General features: G+C 38.6%; 1 protein-coding gene across 3 annotated transcripts; it reads left to right on the top strand.

The window, feature by feature from the left end:
* On the top strand, positions 1-18591 carry LOC127417691 (sodium/potassium/calcium exchanger 3-like). 3 transcript variants are annotated; one of them, XM_051657850.1, is made up of 17 exons: positions 1-464; positions 3908-4003; positions 5522-5598; positions 8922-8996; positions 9081-9165; positions 9250-9353; positions 9487-9561; positions 9674-9699; positions 9816-9869; positions 10855-10997; positions 11087-11253; positions 12374-12659; positions 13670-13836; positions 14070-14184; positions 14288-14400; positions 16524-16589; positions 16703-18591. In XM_051657850.1, exons 1-17 carry the CDS (start codon positions 356-358, stop codon positions 16811-16813), a joined length of 1869 nt encoding a protein of 622 aa, XP_051513810.1. In that variant the 5' UTR covers positions 1-355; the 3' UTR covers positions 16814-18591. The 3 variants fall into 3 exon arrangements, with proteins under 3 accessions (XP_051513810.1, XP_051513811.1, XP_051513812.1); XM_051657851.1 differs by having other exon boundaries at positions 11087-11172; XM_051657852.1 differs by lacking the exons at positions 1-464; positions 3908-4003; positions 5522-5598 and adding an exon at positions 7650-7797.
* Positions 18592-20501: the final 1910 nt, after the last annotated feature.

Below are 20501 nucleotides of genomic sequence, written 5' to 3' on the forward strand. Positions count from 1 at the left end.
TGGAGAGAGAGAGGCGCAGATGGAGGTGGATGTGATTAGAATGCGTATAAGCTGAGACAATATGTGCAAACATTGAAATATATCTGTTATTTTCAAGCTCGGCCGCAATTTAACACCTTTTGTTGTAACCGTACATAACTACAGATCCGAAAGCGGATGGATATCAGTAAGAGAATGATGATGATATGAGCCTTTATTGACGAAGCGACAGGACGCTCACGCGACAAGCGTATGGCTGAATGTAAACCCGCCAGTGCGCCATATGTTAAGAAGCAAGAGTGTAATATAGGTGGTGTGAATCAAGGAAGAGGGCTTGTCTCTTCGATGGTCATGTTTTGAGAGGTGTGGTGGAGGGATGAAGGCGGTGTTGACATCCAGACGGCAGCGGGTCTTCTATAGGCGCTTAATATGTGCTGTTGGGCTCATCGCCGTCACCTGCTTCGCTCAAATTCTTCACGTAACAGGTGCGTTTCCCCATTATTAATGTGCCATTAACACCAATGTATCAAATGCATATAGTGGGGATCGATACTTATTTCGTTAAACGTTCGTTTAATGTCCCTTGTTACCCGTTATATGCGGTGCTTGATGTGACCTACATACATTTAACCAAAGCCTGTGGAGACTCTTTCCATTGTGGTGTTGGAGATGTGATTTTTTTCCCCGTATGTTTTATACAGTATGCTATTCAATATAACGGATGTGAATCTACAGTATGAGTAGCAACAATGGTGTTTATGATTTAACCTAATTATGAAGAACATATTACTGAACTTCATCATTTGAAAGCATCAGGTGATCATATCTTCTGAAACCCCCCAAAAGCATTACTGGAAGAGCAGGGCAAGAGGGGTGGCAGAGCATAGCAGGCACATAATTGCCTGTCTCTAAAGGGCATCACTGTGACAGCAGCTTCAGCCTGACATATTCGACTGTGACCTCCACAGCACCTCTGCAGCATTATTACCTGGACATCACACCTGTTTCTCAGGTCTTCACTATTACTCTTCTTCAGAGGCTGAAATGTTGGGATCAGCAGGGCTTTTGATTTTCCTCATACATCAGAGAAGATTGGTTCAGTTCAGTCTATTAAATAAGCACAGATTCCATTTTTAGAGATGCCAAACTTCCAGTGTTTTTATGGGGTATTTTAGGTGCAGAGCAGAAAAAAGGATTTAAATGGCTCTTTTATGACACTTAAATGAGCAGAGTAAGAAGTAGTAAGTGCATGGGAACCTACCATATGTTTAGGTTTGAATTAAGACTGAGGACTGAAGTCAGTAATGAGCTGTAACAGAGATCACATGCCCGTGGGTGCTGAAACATTCTGTTGAAAAGCGCACACGGATGCTGACGGGGTTGAGGAATAAAAAAAAAAAAAGTAAAATCTGACCTGCTTCTTTTGCGTCATCTTCTTTTTTGCTTATTATTTGATCTTTTCGCAGTGCCTTTAACTTTCTAGCTTTGTCTATGTGAGTAATGAGTTCCCTTGGGAGGCTGAGTCTGAATGTTAAACAGCTTCTAAAAAGTGCCGTTGGAATCAACAGCTGACTGTCGTGATGATTTTTAGTAACTGGAGCTTTACTTCCACAATACCTTTAATCGTAAGCATGTCAAGTGTTATGCAGGTTTAGACACTGATTTACAGATGTAAAAAACAATGATTGCATGATTGAAGAGCTTTAAAAATGAAGGTCATTATCAGTTGACCACTTTTACTTGATCTTTTGCTTTTTTCTTGTTTATGTTCACAAAAGATTAACGGGTAGTTCTGCAGAAAAATTAACTATATGTTTGTTATTACATATTAGTTACACATTCTGGAATGATATTTATTGCTACCATTGTCTTAAATGGATATTTCAGAATCATAATCAGAATTAGCTTTATTGCCAAGTTTTAGCCCCAAAAGTACAATTCTGTCATCTTTTACGCTTCTGTGTAACACGAGATGTTGGGCAGAATGTTATCCTCAGTCACCATTCAGTGTCATTGCATCTTCCTTCCATACAATGTAAGTAGAAGGTGATTATTGCTGTCAGTCCTTAACATTCTTCCTAACATCTCCTTTTGTCTTTGGAATGACATGAGGGGGAGCAAAAGATTACAACATTTTCTTTTGGGCATGAACTAACTCTTTAAATGAGAAATTTTGTTCAGCATATTTGACTAAGCAGGCAGTTCGCCTTTTGTAGTTATATTTGGAACTGATTAGTTTGCATATGCAAATGAGAACTATCTTTGTCCTTTGGTTCTTGAGTAAACCACACCCTCTCTGGGCTCACATTGAGTTCCACACCACTCATTAATCACTGCTTTTGGATCAGGTCTCCATGGAAACTTGAGAGGGGAGGAGACATTCTGATTGCCTCAAGCATTTTTAAATCATTTGGATTTTAGGTTTGATAGATATCTGTGGAGTAGCTATAATTGTGATTATATTTATGTAATGTTATTTAGTGGTTTAAAATGAATAATTTATACAGTGGGACACTGGTCTCTAGGTCTGAGCTCATTGAAAATATGGGATAAGATTTATGATTTTGAAAATGTTTAAACAAAGGATCATTATGATATAAAATGAATAAGACATTATTTAAAACTCTGCACCTTTTATTGGTCTCTAATCAAATATGCAAATGTGTGACATTGACCATGTTAACTACTTTTAACAAAAGGTAAGGTTTCCTTTAATCCATTAAAGCACAGATGATGCTCTATGGAATTATTCTCAAATAATGCTACTGTAGGATAACATGGAACTTGAGTGCATGCCGTCATTAAAGCAAAAGGGAGACATACTGTACCAAATACTAAGAAATCCTGAATTTCTCATTTGTAATGAAAAATAAATTGCATTAATATTATAAAAATGCCAAATAGAATCATTTTTACTGATGATTTTAGACATTTGGACTCCACTGTATATCATTTATATTTTGCCTTCACTGTAAATACTAATCGTTTTCTCAAATTGTAAAAAAAAAACAAAAAAAAAAAAAAACAATTTACTCAAGCCTAATTTTTTTACTATTCTTACTAGATAAAATAAAGATACTGTTACTCTCTAAACCCTAAAGTTGTCATTAATAAAAACATTTGAGTGATCCTAATTAAACAGTACTTGAAATGTCTCACATTTTGGAATCATAACTCGAATATATACGTTCTTTAAATGTAGGCTATGAGTACTACTTACTCAAAATGATCAAGTACAAAGTTGTGGTTGTGTGGAATACCCATAAGCCCCTGCGCTTGAATAAATTATGTATGTTTGGTCAAAACAAGGGAACTTATGTCAAAAAATAATAATTGTTATTTAAAAATAATAATAATTCTTATGACTATTGTTGTTGTTTTGTTGTAGCTGGTTGATAGTTGTGATTTTTGTGAAGTTACCATTAGGGTGAATAGTGTTACCACTGAACTTGGAGCCTGTTCAATTTAGGCCATTCTTCTTTACTCAACTGTACTTTACAAAAGTGCAGATTTCTGTGAACTAAGAAGTACTGAGTAGAATCCAATGTGGGTAACCTAGAGTCCAGTCATAAATTCCCCTTATACTGTATAAGGCATGATATAACTTAATTAATATATTTAAATAAAAACAGCAATACTTTAATCACAGATGAGTTAAGTTTATTTGTAACTAGTTAAATTTGCTTAAAAAATTAAGTTCAGTTAACTTGAGCCAAATAAGTAAGTTTACTTAGAAAAAGCATGCAAAGCGATTGCCTTACAAAATCTAAGTATGGTGAACTAATTAGGTTTTACAGAGTTGAGTAGCTTTATAACCAGTGCAATGACTTTGATATAAACATATAAAATTGCACTTTTTTAACATTGACCTTTTAAAACTTTTTAAGTAAAAATGTATGTATATTGTATATATTATTTATTTTTACAGCCCATTCCATAGAGTATCCTGAGCTTATCTGGGCCCAGCGTAAACTAACCCAGCAGAGTGTAGAGGAGAACCACACATCAAGCACACCAAGAGCTGGTGAGTGAAACCCAGATCAGGTCTCTGCCTCGCTCTCTCTCCATCTCTCCCTCTTTTTTCACTTGCTTGTTTCTATCACATCCCTCCTTTTTTCGCCATCTTTCCCCCTGCCTTTTCATTCTGTGAAATGATGCAGACAGGTGCCCTCATCATAGTCAAGCTCCCTTTGAGGCTTGTGTTACTAAGCAACGGAATCCCTAATTTCAGAACAGCGGATGGTCCGTTTTAAGCATTCAGAGGGTTGCACTTTAGAGAAATACGTCATATGCTCTTTTTTCCTCCAATCAAGTCCACAAATCACTCATCCACAAAGGTGTTTCTCTATTTAATGTCTTTTCTTTTTTCTCTCCTATTACCTTTGTCTCTCTGTGTGAGTGTTTTTTTCTGAGTTACATAAAGATATGCTTGTGTACTAAAAATATCAAAGCATGTGACAACTCTGATCTCCCCCAGACCAATTATCTCATATGTAGCATCTGTGTGAAAAATCATTGATTCTGTAAACCCGATAATAGTCTACCTTAGTCAAGTTAATCAAGGATTCCATAGATCCACATATATCATTTTAATAAAAGGGAATTTGTTGAGATCATTTTTAGGTCATATTACAATGCATAGTTAATATTCCTAATGATAATTTAAATGCATATTTTTGATCATATATATATATGTATATTGGCTAAATTACACACAATGTTAATCTCCATAGATTCTAAAATAAATTTCTGAGGAAATTCAAAATCAGAAAGGATTTGATTATTACTTATCTGTGCATTTATGGGGGTGTAATTTCCTCACTTATCTCTTTATTTAACAGCTGTTTATGAGACAACTTGCCTATTTAAGGCCAGTCCTCACACTGATTGCAGTGGGCTGAAGTATTACCAATCCTCGGATTTAAGGATTTAACCAGGACCACTCTTCCTGGCCTCTCTACACTATTACAGATGAGCTAAAAGGCTGGTCAATTCAATTGGCACTTAGTTACCAAAGACATAAGCTTCTCAACAAAAATGAGTTAAATGTGACACATTCTCTGATAAGGGGGCTAGACCAATAAAGCAAGAAAGCGCAACACTTGATTATATTTAGGTTATTTTTCTACAAATAACACAAAATAACTTCACCTTTCAAAGTTTTTTTACTATCCCCAAAGAACTGTATATGCATCTGAATGTGTATGGTTAGGTCTTCCCAGCATGTCAAATACTTAGGGCCAATAAAAACTCACTAACACAAGATAAGGCTTTTCTAGCCACTGCAGCATCTGACTGGGAAAACATGTTTTCTTGAATGCAAGCCTGTTTTCCCTCTGTGAATCCACCACTGGTACTAAGATTTGGGTGAGTTTTGTGTCATTGTAGTCTGATTATCAACAGATACAGTTGGGAAGGTTGAGCAAGTGTCATATTGCGCATTAAGGGATTCCAGAATATGTTTAGGCTTTCTCTGGATTGCATATTTTCCCTGTAATGTTTCCACTTATGTTCCTAATGGTCCTCTCACTCATCCACCCAGCTATCCATGAATTTCCAGAAGACATCTTCACTAAGGATCAGAGGAGGCATGGGGCAGTTCTACTGCATGTGTTTTGCGTGAGTATGACAAAGTATGATGATAAATGTAATGGGAGCTGTGTGATGCAATGATTGACCATATCATGCAAGTGCATTTTCTGTCAGTGGTTTTTTGTGTGTTTTGAAAAAATACTCTATATGAAGGGCAATTTAAATGTTATTTCTTCTGAATCTGTACATTCTTTTGATTGTAGAATTAAAGCTTACAATTTGGTAAGATGCCATAGAATATTTTAGTGCCAGATGAGGATTTATAGTAAAATAAAAAAACTAAACTAAATCAAGCATAATATATATTAAATTAAATTTGCTTACCCTTGGGTAAGATTGTTTTTGATCTGATTTGCATGATTTTTTTTTTTTGACAGAGGCTATTTGCCCTTTTTGTAGATAGCAACAACAAAAAACATATTTGCACTAAGTGCAAATAGTAGCAAATTCTATTTGCACCCTCTAATTAAATACTAACATTGTAAATTTGGGTTCTTGGAGAGGAAGAGAGGAGACGCAGGAGCACTTTTCAATCTTTTAATAGTCATCGCTGGAGTGGAACAAATACAAGGAATAATCAAGGAAACTTGCTGGAGTGGAACAAACTATAATGCTAAACATCAAATAACCAACTAAACACAATGTAACAATACAAGAACTGACAATGAATAAAACTGGAGAGTATTTATACACACAGGTGCTGGTGAGGAAATGGAGGACAGGTGAGGAAGATTGGGAACAGATGGCAGTGATGAGGGCAGTGCATTATGGGAAGTGTAGTCCAGGAGAAACTAAGAATGATACAAAAACCATATCAAAATAAGAGTCCACTGAATAGAACAGTGAATAACTGTGACATTACCCCCCCTTTAAAGGGTGTCTCCTGGTACCCCAAAGATGGACGAGGAGGGTAGGGTGATGCAGAAGGATCCAAGGAAGATGAACAGTAGGCCTAGGGGGCGGCTATAGGGCTGGGAATGGATCCAGGGGCCTGGGGGGCGGCCGCAGGACTGGGACTGGATCAGGAGGCCTGGGAGGTGGCCGCAGAGTAGGGACTTGAGGTCTCGATGGCAGAGCCGGAGATGGGTCTGGAGATGGAGCAACAAGAGGATGGAAGATTTGGGTCTCAAGGGGAGGAACCAGAGGAGGAGCTGGCAGAGCCACAGGAAGATTGGGGTTTTAAGACACAGGTAGTGGAGAGTGTGGTGGATGGGCTGAGCCGTAGGAGGGGGAGATCCAGGGATTGATGGTGGAGCAGTAGGAGACAAAGAAGGCGGAGCCAAGGAAGGGTCGACAAAGGCAGGCGGAGCCCGGAGAGGCTCGATGAAGGTAGGCGGAGCCCTGGAAGACTCTGGGGGTGGAGCCGTGGATGGTGGAGCCGCGAGGGGCGGAGCCGTGGATGGCGGAGCCATAGGAAGATCGAGGGACAAGGCCATGGAAGGCAGAGCCGTGGCAGGCTCGGGGCTAAGAGCCGCGGCAGGCTCGGAAGTGACTCACGTGGTAGAGTGTAAAGGCTGAGACTGGGGATCGACCTCTGCGGTCATGATCACAGGTAGATTCTGGGGAACGCCCTCCGTGGCCGTAAACATGGGCAGAGACTGGGGAACGACCTACGTGGTTGTGAGCGTTGGCAGAGTCTGGGGAAGCAGGGAGTGTGGTTACGGGGACGGTCGAGGCTACAGGCATTGGCACTGGGACGGTTGAGTCTACAGGCATTGGCTCTGGGACGGTAACCATGCCCAGCATGGGCACTGGCTCGCTAACCGTGGCCGGCATGGGCACTGGCTCGCTAACCGTGGCTGGCTTGTGAGGAGCCGTGGACAGCGAGGAGCAAGGAGGTGGCACGGGGTTCTCGCCAAAACCCACAATGTGAGGGGAGAAAGCTGGGAGAGGAGTAACCGTGGTAATGGAAGATAGCGAAGGACGATGGATGTTCAGTGTGGCAAGGATATAATCTGCAAGGGAGAGATTCTCCGCCTCTGGAAGCGCTGTTGTTCAGTGAAAGTTTAAACCCATACCGTAATTGGACTTGAGGTACAAATCCGATATGATGGATGTTGCAGCGAGTTGGAAGAACTTGGTGGAATATTCCAAGAGGGGAACAGATCCTGCCTGAACAGTTCCATGAAAACCCCTGTTAGCTCCATGCTCAATGATGTGCTCATCGAGGTCTGGCTTTCTATGAGAGTGGGATCGCTGGAGTAGAGGAGGATGTTAGAGGAACAGGTAAGTGGATACGTATTCTTTGTCAGGTCGGTTCTTCTGTAATGTTGGGTTCTTGGAGAGGAAGAGAGGAGACGCATGAGTACTTTTCATTCTTTTAATAGTAGTCGCTGGAGTGGAACAAATACAAGGAATAATCAAGGAAACTCGCTGGAGTGGAACAAACTATAATGCTAATTATCAAATAACCAACTAAACACAATGTAACAATACAAGAACTGACACACATATGGCAGTGATGAGGGCAGTGCATTATGGGAAGTGTAGTCCAGAGGAAACTAAGGATGACACAAAAACCATATCAAAATAAGAGTCCACAGAATAGAATAGTGAATAACTGTGACAAACATATAGTAAAGGGGCATCACTGTAGCATTTTTATTGTGTGTTTTTAGAGTCCCACAGACACCCTACACCAACCCCTATACCCCTAAACCTAACCTTAACCTTCTCTTACAAAAGTTAAGCATGGTTTTACTATAGAAACCATCATATCACTGTGGAATTTTTGAGTCAAATCACCACAAAATAAAACACGGTTACTATATTTACACCATATTACTGTAGTAACACCATGGTTAAGTGAATTAAAACTATGGCTTCTGCCAAAAAAAACATGGTTATTACAATATTACCATAGTAAAACCATGGTTAATTTTACCTGAATCAAACCTTTCTCTAAACTCCCGACCTTCACTGCGACCAAATCACTGCAAGGAAATCAACCTTTATATTTATTTTTATTTATTATTAAAAGTAGTATTAAAGAAAATATTAAGAGTGTAGACAGGAAACAGGATGGAATAAAAGTGCGATGAAAGGTGGGATCGAAACCGGGTCATCCGCACAAGAAAATTTCATCCCCACAGACGCAACACCCCATGCCACGGCAGTGACACAAGAGGGTGCAGTATTTCTCAATTTCTCAGTTTCCACCAGACTACTGGAGTGCAAATAGTTGTACTGTGTGGCAGGTGCTATTTACACCATGTGCAAATATTCCCTGCATTTATTTTTCTGTTTTTTTTTTTTTTTTTTCATTAAGATTAAATACTGTTTTGTGTGACACTGCTGATAAACAACAGTCTCTCTGCTAAACTGTCCCCCATGTGCTTTTGTGACCACAGGCAGTTTACATGTTCTATGCCCTTGCAATTGTCTGTGATGTCTACTTTGTGCCCTCTCTGCAAAAAATCTCTGAGGTGAGAGTTTGTTCTTTATGGCAGGAAGTTTAATGTTACTAGGAAATTTCAGTCCATGTTGTGAGCTAGTGTTTGCATTTTCAGAACCTGCATCTTAGTGAGGATGTTGCAGGTGCCACCTTCATGGCAGCAGGCAGTTCCGCCCCTGAGCTTTTCACCTCTTTGATTGGTCAGTATAAATGACCTCCAGCAATGACTGTTAATACACTATTGTCAGTAAGTGGTCAATAACATGTTTTTTTCTTCATATCAGGTGTGTTCATCACCAAGGGAGATCTGGGGGTGGGCACTATTGTAGGATCAGCTGTCTTTAACATCCTGGTCATCATCGGAGTTTGTGGCATATTTGCTGGACAGGTACTATGCCTCATGCTCAGCCTCTAGCGTACTTGCCTAAATGCATATATGTAAAACCTCTAAATATGAAACTTTAAAGATCACTGTCTTTCGATTTTTTTGTTTCTTTTTTTCTGTAATTCCTGCTACATAGACCATCTCTCTGACCTGGTGGCCGCTCTTCCGTGACTCTACATACTACATTCTCTCTGTGTTGGCTTTGATTCTGGTAAAACTAAAATAGGACTACAGGACTGTTTTAAAACAGCACCATATTTGTCTGTATTCTGCATTGAAATCAGACTTAAGAACATTTTTGTATATGTGTCTTTGACTTTCAGGTCATTTATGATGAAAAAGTTATCTGGTAAGTGTGTCAAGAATCATCATGGGTTTATTCAAAGGTTTAACAATGCTCATGTATGTGGGTAGAGGGATTTAAATGAAAGATTTAAGCATTATCGTTTAATACCACTGTTGCAGGTGGGAGACGATAATCCTCATATCAATGTATGGAGTTTATATCCTTATCATGAAGTAAGTACAGTTTTAGTTTTTAAATAGGCCTACGCTACCAATCAAAAGTTTGGAGACACTTGACTGAATCTGTGTTTCTCATGATCTTAAAAACCTTTTCATCTAAAAGCTAATGCTTAAATGATGCTTGAAATTACTTTCATAGACAAAAAAAATTGGTTGAGAGAATGCACAGAGTGTGCAGAGCTGTAATCTAGGCAAATAGTGGCTACTTTAAAGGAGCAATATGTAATATATTTATTGTACTAAAGCATAAAATTATCATAATATGTTATCAGAGATTTAGGAAACATGCTAAATTGAAATATTGGCTTCTCCGAAAACAATGCTACAGCCAGTAAATATCCATTTTGGGACGGAATTTCTGTTTGTGTTTTGGCCTGTGTGATCCAACCCACTGCCCATTTCCCAATAGTATTTCAACACTCCGGGTTGCCAGATTTGAAACAAGTTAGCGGGCAAACAAAGTGCGCTGCAGCCATGGAAGCCAGCAGTACATCTAGCTAACATTGACAGAGTTATAAAAATCCACACGAGCTGGTTAATAATTTGCAAACAATAAAAATATTGCAAATGTATACATTAGCTGATCAACTTACAATGTAAGGCTCATTGCTTGCCATTGCCAGTTTGCTCATTCCTGTTGCGTGTCCTCAACCAGGCAAACCGCGTGAGCTTCGAGTCTGGGGAGGAGGTGGCGGGGGAGGCAATTCAGTACCCATTTTAAACGCTTGATGTCAATGTTACATATTGCTCCTTTAAAGAATGTGAAATACAAGATACTGTAGTTTTGATTTGTTTAACATTTTTGGTCATTACATAATTCCCATACTTACTTTTCTGTGTTATTTCATCATTTTGATGACTTTACAGTTATTCTAAATTGTAGAAATAATAAGTAATAAGTGTTTTTGACTGGTAAAAAGGTTCTATAGATATCATAGCAGATTATGTAATAATTGGTTGTGTGTGTGTTCATTTTAAGGTTTAACAGTCAGATTTGGGGCTGGGTCGAGCAGAGGTTTGGTATCCCAGGTCAGCCGTGTTTGGTAAGCAGTCTGCGCAGAGATGTGTCGGTTGGAGAGGCAAGCCCACACTGTGACACCTCCATGATCCTCTTGAAGAAAGGTGTGTGTGGGGATGGATGATGGAGCTGTGTGGCGCGTACTGTGTGGTTGTGCGACTGCATTACAGAGTATCATGCTTTTCTCTCTCAGGTCAGAATGCGGGTGGCCAGGACTCCCCGGTGGTGATGGTGGATGAGTTGATGAGTCTACACCCACACCAGTTCTCTTTCTCAGAGGCAAGCCTTCGTGTCATGATCACGCCCCACTTCTCTCCCCGCATTCGCCTCAGCATGGCTGGACGCATGCTCATCACTGAGGTAATGGCTGCATGCTTGCTCGCTCTCTGCTCATGTTGGGAAGGAACAGCAGCAGCTCCATTTCCCTACAAGGAATAAATCAGTCTTTTGATGTATGGATTAAAGGGAGGGTCAATTCAGGTCCCCAGTGAAACATTTTAATCAGGAGACTCAATTATGCTTCATAAACATGTCATCTTTGTCTCAGATGTTCTTAATCAGCATTTCATCACAAAATATATCTTGAATTACATTTATTTTTCCTTACCACATTGGTAAATTGCCTTTTTTAAGCATAAATCTTACAAAACTTATCTTAATCTTATTATTATTATTATTATTTTAATTTTACACTTAATTCTTAATTTTACTTCTCACGTAAAAAATATTTTTTCCAGAGTTTCTCCTAAAAATTGTTAGGAGAAATAATAAAGCTCAGTTCATATTGAAATCTTTTTGGTATATTGGCGAATCTGAGCACAGTGTGAGAAATTTCTAAAATTTCTTCTGAAATTCTAGAGGAGATACATGTGAAATTATTGAGGTCTTTTTGTCAGGAGAAAAATCTGAGAAGTAGGAGATTCCACTCTCCTTTTAATTTTATTGCTGTTTTGGATAAATAATTTAGATATTACAGAAATCACACATATGATTTTTCGTACCTATGGGTCCTGTAATAGGACCCTCCCACTGTAACTTCTGCAACAGGTAGGACAGCAGTTGAGCCACAGAATATCCACAGAATGTCTGCTGTCATTTTCCTGTATAACCAACTGTTTACGCTCCCAAAGTTAGAGATACTGTAGTTACTTATATGTCTTCCTAGGTTTAGGCATTATCTGCATCCAGTTTAAATTCCATTTTTCTTCTATAACCATTTGATTGTTTGCTTTGGCAAATGCTTTATTTCATTTAAAATCACCACATGACCTGCTTATTGGCTTGACTCTTACAGCTCTAGCATGTCATCTTTAAGAAGCCCTGGTGGGCTGCGCTTTACCTTGGTCTTGCAATATATTCAGCCAACTTTACTCTGAAACTCTGTCCTCACCATTTCTCATCTCACATTGGGTCTCCTTTTCTCCAACCCCACTCAGTGTCCAACTGGACATCTCTCACATCCTCTGTCTGTCTTCCACAGAGGCAGAGGCTCATTAGAAACAGGAGTCCTGGAGACAGCAGTGGCAGTGGAGCAGGGGACACTCTTGGCCAAGATGGGCCAGGGATGGAGGGGGTTCCTTGGGGCCTGGAAAACGGAAGGACCCTTGAGAGTGAAACGCAGCCCCTGGAGGAACCCAGAAAAAGGGGCCAAGGAGGGGAGCTAGAAAGGATAGCAGACACAGAGGACACACAGCCTAAAGAAGAGGAGGAAGAGGATGAGGAAGAGGGAGATGAGGAACAACCCTTCAGACCGCTTACTGTGCCAGGTTAGTGGATATGTTTGTAAATAATACCAACACATCTTAGTTAAACAATATGAATGTACCGAATTTTTAGAATGTCAGTTTCTTATGGTTCATTTGTCTTTCACATTTTTTTTTTTTTTTTTCTTTTCCAAATCCTGATTAGAATAATGGTCCTAATTTTTTGCCCTTTAAGGACCATAATCCATTAGTCTGAGCCATTTGTAGATAATGGAGTCATGCATTTTAGATTCATGCACTTAAGTGTTATGATTATAGTAAAGTGATGAAAGCTCTCAGATCTCTTTGGGCTGATGTGATTTCCAATCAAATTAACTCCATCTCTGCAGAACAACTGAAAAATAGCTGAAAATGTCAGGATTGGTGACGAACTTGAAATTTGAGACTCTCTAAAGGGGAAGTGTTTGAAAACCTTCAATAAAAGTATGACATGTAAATTATGAACTAATGATCTCTCCAGATGATTGATATTTCTTTACTTGTAATTTATTCAAGAATCATCATTAAAGTTTGTCCAAAAGTCTGTAACCTTTTCGTTTCAAATGATATTATCAGCATAACAATTTTTAGTTTTTACAAACCTGATGATCCAAGCAACCTAGCATGATGTGAGAATGTTCCAAAGAGTATCTTGTGATGTTACTGAATTCTTAGCTTTGCCTGTATTTGTTCAACATGGTCAATGTCACAGATTTGCTTACATTTGATTGTTAACCAAGAAATAGTGCAGAATTGTAAATATTCTTCTTCTTTTCACGTCATAACTTTTCTTTGTTTAAAAAATATAAAAATCCTAAAATGTTATTTTTATTTCCAAGTTTAATAATAATAATAATAATAAAAAAAGCATCCCAGATTTTCACTGTGGTCTCTTTTTGTGTGGACTTTGTGGGCTGTAATACTGTTGTAGTAACCACTGTCTTTGTCCTTTAGGTGGCGATAAAGAGCCTAGTATGAAATCTTTGAACTAATTTAGGTGTGTACTGAATCTGATGAAGTGCTTCTGTTCACAGAGGGGCACTGGGAGCAAGTGAAGTGGCTGTTCTCATGGCCCTTAGGCTGCCTGCTGTACTACACTGTGCCCAATTGTGTTTTGCCACGCTGGGAGCGTTGGTTCATGGTTACCTTTGTGGCCTCCATACTCTGGATTGCCGTATTCTCCTACCTCATGGTGTGGATGGTAAGAATAGCCCTTAAAATCAGTGTCAGTTCCACTCAGCTTAGTGTCAGTCTCATGGAATGTGAATGACACAGAAGAATCTGCTTATTGATTGGGAATCTTTTTGGAAGATTTTAGGTTTTAAGGTTTTAGGTTTTAGGTTTTAATTAGCAATTGTACCTCATTGTATCCGGGTACACCTACATTTAGGACCTACACTAAGAATGTTTAATTTATTTGTTCTTTTGTTTCAGGTCACCATCATCAGTTTTACATTGGACATTCCAGATGTTGTCATGGGTATTACATTTTTAGCTGCAGGCACCAGTGTCCCAGACTGCATGGCTAGTCTCATAGTTGCCCGTCAAGGTGCAGATAACACCCCACTCTTCCCTTTCTTGACCACATATTCAGTTTTAAGTCACATCAGTATATTTGATAGTCAGATGAATTGATTATTCTGGTGGTGCAGGTATGGGTGACATGGCAGTGTCTAACTCCATTGGAAGCAACATCTTTGACATTCTGCTGGGTCTTGGATTTCCATGGGCTCTGCGCACACTAGTGGTTGATTATGGGTCAACGGTGAGCTATTTTATGTTCTACTTTTCGTTCTTTTTCCTTTTTTTTTTTTCCAGGGGGAAATTCACTAAGAAAGGATTGTGCTGCTAAATTGAACCATATGTCTTTATTGTTTTAGTACCTGATACATTAAAATAATTATGCAAATCCAGCAATGGCACAAACATACCAACAAAATTGGTGCTGAACACAATTTTTGCAGTGTAATTCCCCATCTTGCAGACTTGTTCTGAGTGCTAGATTGTGGAAGATGCAGCATACCACAGTCTCACATACTTTACTGTGATTATACGGCTTCATTGCAGTCCGTGCACCTAAGACATTTGTTTTAAGGCACAATCGTACTTGACTACATTGTGCATCTCTATATATGTCTGGATGTAACACTCTTCTTCATCATTTGATCACCATTTGATTAATTACTGCTGCCATGCACACTAAAAAAGTACCAAAACATCTTTTATGAATAAAATTCAGTTTAATAGCGCAACATTTATTGCGCCAGGCAAATAGCACTAACTTAATGCAAAATAAGGCGAAATCTTAAAGGGATAGTTCACCCAAAATGAAAATTCTCTCATCATTTACTCACCCTCATGCCATCATATACACTATATTGCCAAAAGTATTCACTCATCAGCCTTTAGATGCATATGATCTTAAGTGACATCCCATTCTTAATTCATAGGGTTTAATATGACGTCGGCCCACCCTTTGCAGCTATAACAGCTTCAAATCTTCTGGGAAGGCTTTCCACAAGGTTTAGGAGTGTGTTTATGGGAATTTTTGACCATTCTTCCAGAAGCACATTTGTGAGGTCAGACACTGATGTTGGACGAGAAGGCCTGGCTCGCAGTCTTCGCTCTAATTCATCCCAAAGGTGCTCTATCGGGTTGAGGTCAGGACTCTGTGCAGGCCAGTCAAGTTCTTCCACACCAAACCCACTCATCCATGTCTTTATGGACCTTGCTTTGTGCACTGGTGCGCAGTCATGTTGGAACAGGAAGGGGCCATCCCCAAACTGTTCCCACAATGTTGGGAGCATGGAATTGTCCAAAATCTCTTGGTATGCTGAAGCATTCAGAGTTCCTTTCACTGGAACTAAGGGGCCATGCCCAGCTCCTGAAAAACAACCCCACACCATAATCCCCCCTCCACCAAACTTCACAGTTGGCACAATGCAGTCAGACAAGTACCGTTCTCCTGGCAACCGCCAAACCCAGACTCGTCCATCGTGCCAGATGGAGAAGCGTGATTTGTCACTCCAGAGAACACGTCTCCACTGCTCTAGAGTCCAGTGGCGGCGTGCTTTACACCATTGCATCCGACGCTTTGCATTGCACTTGGTGATGTATGGCTTGGATGCAGCTGCTCGGCCATGGAAACCCATTCCATGAAGCTCTCTACGCACTTTTCTTGAGCTAATCTGAAGGCCACATGAACTTTGGAGGTCTGTAGCGACTGACTCTGCAGAAAGTTGGCGACCTCTGCGCACTATGCGCCTTAGCATCCGCTGACCCCGCTCTGTCATTTTACGTGGCCTACCACTTCGTGGCTGAGTTGCTGTCATTCCCAATTGCTTCCACTTTGTTATAATACCACTGACAGTTGACTGTGGAATATTTAGTAGCGAGGAAATTTCACGACTGGACTTGTTGCACAGGTGGCATCCTATCACAGTACCATGCTGGAATTCACTGAGCTCCTGAGAGCAGCCCATTCTTTCACAAATGTTTGTAGAAGCAGTCTGCATGCCTAGGTGCTTCATTTTATACACCTGTGGCCATGGAAGTGATTGGAACACCTGAATTCAATTATTTGGATGGGTGAGCGAATACTTTTGGCAATATAGTGTATGTGTATGACTTTCTTTCTTTTGCTAAGAAATAAAGGATTTTACATTATCAAAAGCAATACTCCATGCTTCTAATGTCTTGGTTCTCGCTTTATGTATACGAGCAGTTGATGGACTGCAGATGGTTAATTAATAAAAAACAGTGTTTATAAAACTAGCTTTGCATATTTTATGACCTGTCTGCTGAATATAAATTGAACAAATCAGATAAAACATATCTAAAACATTTATATTCTTCTTGCATTCTCTCTTGTAAATTCTACTCCTCCAGGTCTTCATCAACAGTAAGGGGCTGGTGTACTCAGTGATTCTACTCCTTGCTTCTGTTTTTCTCACTGTGAGTTCAGAATTTGAACTGTATATCCTCAAACGTATTCATTCATCTATTTTTTTAGTTTTCATAAACAGAGGGGTGGACAAACTCTCACATGGGCTGTTTTCTGTCTGCAGGTACTGAGCGTGCACCTGAACCACTGGAGGCTGGACCGGAGGTTAGGTCTTGGCCTCATGTTCCTGTATGCCATCTTCCTGCTTTGCTCCATCTGCTTTGAGAAGCTCTAGATTCCATTTGGCATGTTTTCGTAGCTGTAGGGTAGATCTAAACCTAGATAACCATATTTTACCCCCAGTCACTGCCTTATTGGTAGCAGTTATTTCAGCCATAGATTGATGCCACGTTAGTGAACGATATAACTTTGACTCTGCTTAGATGAGTCTGGTAGGTTGAGAGCAGGCTAGTTCTAAACACTGCTTGAAACAAATCACCTGCTAAACTCGATACTGTACTCTTTACTGTACCTCTGAGGTATTTCTACATAACATACTGAGCTTCTTGAAGAGAACACAAATCAATTTCAAAACACAAGATGTGATGAATTTATAGAAAGTGTATCAAATGTTTACAGCACACAGGACATTTCCTATAGCCTCACCTTTTGCATATTTTTATTCTGAAATATTAAAGGACACAATCAAGCATGTTTCAAACAAAAATACATGACATTGCAAAAGAGTTACTACCAAAAAGTGTTCTATTAACTCTTGTAACAGAGCTCAATCCAATACACTCAATGTATTGCGTTATTTTGTCTTATTTATTTTAGACTTAAGGTCTGTAAAAATTGTGGTTTAGAGTTTTAGGATTTTCCTGTTTCATTACATTTAAGAAGAATCTGTCACTTTTGGTGTTTTTCCTTGAAAAAGAAAATTTTCTAGAAAAAAAACTATTTTTAAGACAATTGTAGTATTACTGATTAACCAAAAATATCCCTGTCTTTGGTAAATGTTTACATACCAAACATACATACAGTAGTGTTATATAAAGTGCCACTTAGAGGTGTCTGTTACACATTTTGATATGTAGTAGGCTAATGAAATAATGAAATGTTTCTTTATGTGCCCCACTGTAACACTTTGAACAGCATTACATTAGAAAGTAACAATCCTTAATGAAATCTTGATACTGCAGGAATATCGTTGTTTGCTATTCACAAATAACTATTATCATTCACAGGCATTTTTAATTTAATTAATGTAATTAAGCACTGCATTAATTAACAACTACTCCTACAGAACAGCAGACCTGATTTGATCTTTACCAAATAAAACAAAAATGTAATTTTTAAGGACATGTTGGCAATCTAATCTAGATTTGGTGAATCATATATATTTACTGTATATGATCCCATATTATAATTCTGAGAACAGTGTAGGTAGTATGAGATCTGGTCTTAAAACTGACATATAAGCTTCTTCTGTTTGAGTTGAAAATGTTTTTGGTTAATTTTGATGTGAAGGCAAAAATACAGTACAGCTGTGTTTTAATTGTTGTAAAGTTTCCTGATTAAAAACGTGCTTATGTTTTGGTTCTGTTGTGCATTTAATGTTAAATGTTTATTTATTTATTTTAATTTTTTTTTATTCTGAGTTTAACTTTAAGACATGTATTACTAAAAAGAGTCCAGCACTGATAGTCAAAAATGTCATGCTTGTGGTTTTGCAGTTCTGTTAGTAATAATGAGCAGATGTAACTCATTGAAATTATGTGTTTTATCAGTGAAACTACACCACACCTGATAAGACGTATTTGTTGCTTAAATGGGAGTGAGAAATAAATAGCAAATGATGTGATTAGTGGCAGCCTAAAAGAGTAAGCATCTCATGACACTGGTTAGCTAACTTTTTCAGTTGAACATTTCTCTGTTTTCTATTAATTTTAGAACTCATGTTGAAGCAACTTAAGGACATTATTACTCCTCACTATTTGTTACAGTTCTGTCTATGTTTTTAAAAGATTTTTGTATGTTGTTAAGTGCAATAAAACAAGGTCTGTGCAATATCCCCTGATAATTCTGAATGAGTCATTTGCTTTCTTTCCCTTCAAAATATGGAAGTGTTACAAATAAACTATTTTTACACATTGCATTAAAGGATTAGTTCAGCCAAAAATGAATCATTTACTCACCCTCATGTTGTTTCAAACTGACATGACTTCCTTTTTAACTTTAGAACACAAAAGGAGAAATTTTGTGGAATGTAGACACTGTTTCCAACCCCCCCACCAATTGAAGTTCATGGATGTCAGTTCCTAATTTTCTGCCTAACATTTTCTTTTGTGTTCCACAAAAGAAAGAAAATCATATGGGTTTGGAACAATATTAAGGTGAGTAAATGATTGTAGAATTTTCATTTTTGCTTGAACAAACATTTAACATTTATCGCTGACATTTAATTCTTCCATTTGTGATTTATCACTGTGTTTACCTGTTAAATCATATTAGTATATTAGCATATCTTGTCTTTTGCAAAGCATGAAGCAAACTACAGTAGCATCTTGTCATTTTATAGACTTAAACTTTGTCCAGGATTATTGCCCAGAGATTGATTGCTTAACATTTATTTATCTTTATTGATATCAACATTACACTTTATGAATTCAAAGTTCATTGTATTTTAAAACTTTTAATTGAATATTTTGATTTTAAAGAACTTTTTCATTTAACTCATCTCATTTTCATGACATCATCTGAAATATATAAAGCATACACTAATGTCTCAACACATTCACCAAATCTGGCTCTTCTAATACTCACAACATTTTAAATTATGTTCTTGTTGTTTTGTTCTTTCTTTTTTTGGACACAATGTTTTATCAAAGACTGTGGCAGATGAGAAATGTTGGTTGGGCCTAATACTTCCACCTGCAATTTCAGAAACTCACGCCATAATCCATCACATTGTTTTTTTGTTTTGTTTTTGGCACCAAAGCTTTGTGTTGTTACACTGTACACCTTTCACTTTGATAAATGCAGCAAAAGACAAACCAATAGCAATGTTCTAGGTCACACGTCATCTAGTGCATAAGGGGTCATCTTGGGTATTAATGGGTTGCTTTGAGTACCTAACCAGACAAGAGTGTCAGTATCTTCAAAAAAAAAAAAAAATCTTCTGACTGTCATAGGATAGAGTTATCGCTAAAACTCTTAGAAACCAAATGCTTGTAATACACTTTGCTTGTACCATTCAATAGAGGAATCAAGCAAAATTCTTGGCTGTGGTCTGGTCTTAAAAAGGCAAACTAACTTGATTTTCTTATTGGGCTAATCACTGAAACATTAAATCTGCTTGGAGATTGAAAAGACTTAGAAACGGTCAAATGAGGTGTGCAACGTGAGATGTCTGAAACGAAGAGTTTGATGTGATGGAGTAGTCACTAATGGGCAGTGAAGAGTAAACATTTGTTAGAGCTCTCTGTGCAAGCAGAGATAGGCTCTGTCTGAACTGACAACGCACCCTAAATTGTATCTATGACGAGAGTACCATCACGTCAAAACCATTAACACTGGAATGGAATGACATGAGATGTATTGATTCCTCCAGGATAGATGGCCCCGGAAGATATAAAACTGAACATCTCAGCCAGGGCAAAGGGAGTGAAGACTGAAGTCACCCAAGAATCTGTCAACATGTTGTCACTGGCACTGCTCTACATTTTGGCCATAGTTTGCTCAGCACGGAGAACTCATGCATTGCCTCTATACTCAGACACTGCACTGCCACAACAGGAAGGTAAGCTCAATATTGTGCTTTTGCTTGAGTTGGTAAGCTCATGATTTTGTAAACATCTGGTTAAGGCTGCACACTAGACTCAATGTACAGCAAAACAAATGTGCAGATAACACAATAACTGTGAATGTACAATTATTAGACATTGGGTTGATGAGTTGCTCTGACTCATCAACCCAAAGCT

This window comes from Myxocyprinus asiaticus, chromosome 27, assembly GCF_019703515.2.
Source record: "Myxocyprinus asiaticus isolate MX2 ecotype Aquarium Trade chromosome 27, UBuf_Myxa_2, whole genome shotgun sequence".
Classification (NCBI taxonomy): domain Eukaryota; kingdom Metazoa; phylum Chordata; class Actinopteri; order Cypriniformes; family Catostomidae; genus Myxocyprinus; species Myxocyprinus asiaticus.

Coding starts and splice junctions, on each gene's coding strand:
- LOC127417691 (XM_051657850.1), top strand. CDS start 356: ATGAAGGCGGTGTTGACATCCAGACGGCAGCGGGTCTTCTATAGGCGC. Junction 8,997..9,080: donor CTCTGCAAAAAATCTCTGAG/GTGAGAGTTTGT, acceptor TTGCATTTTCAG/AACCTGCATCTTAGTGAGGA. Junction 12,660..13,669: donor CAGACCGCTTACTGTGCCAG/GTTAGTGGATAT, acceptor TTCTGTTCACAG/AGGGGCACTGGGAGCAAGTG.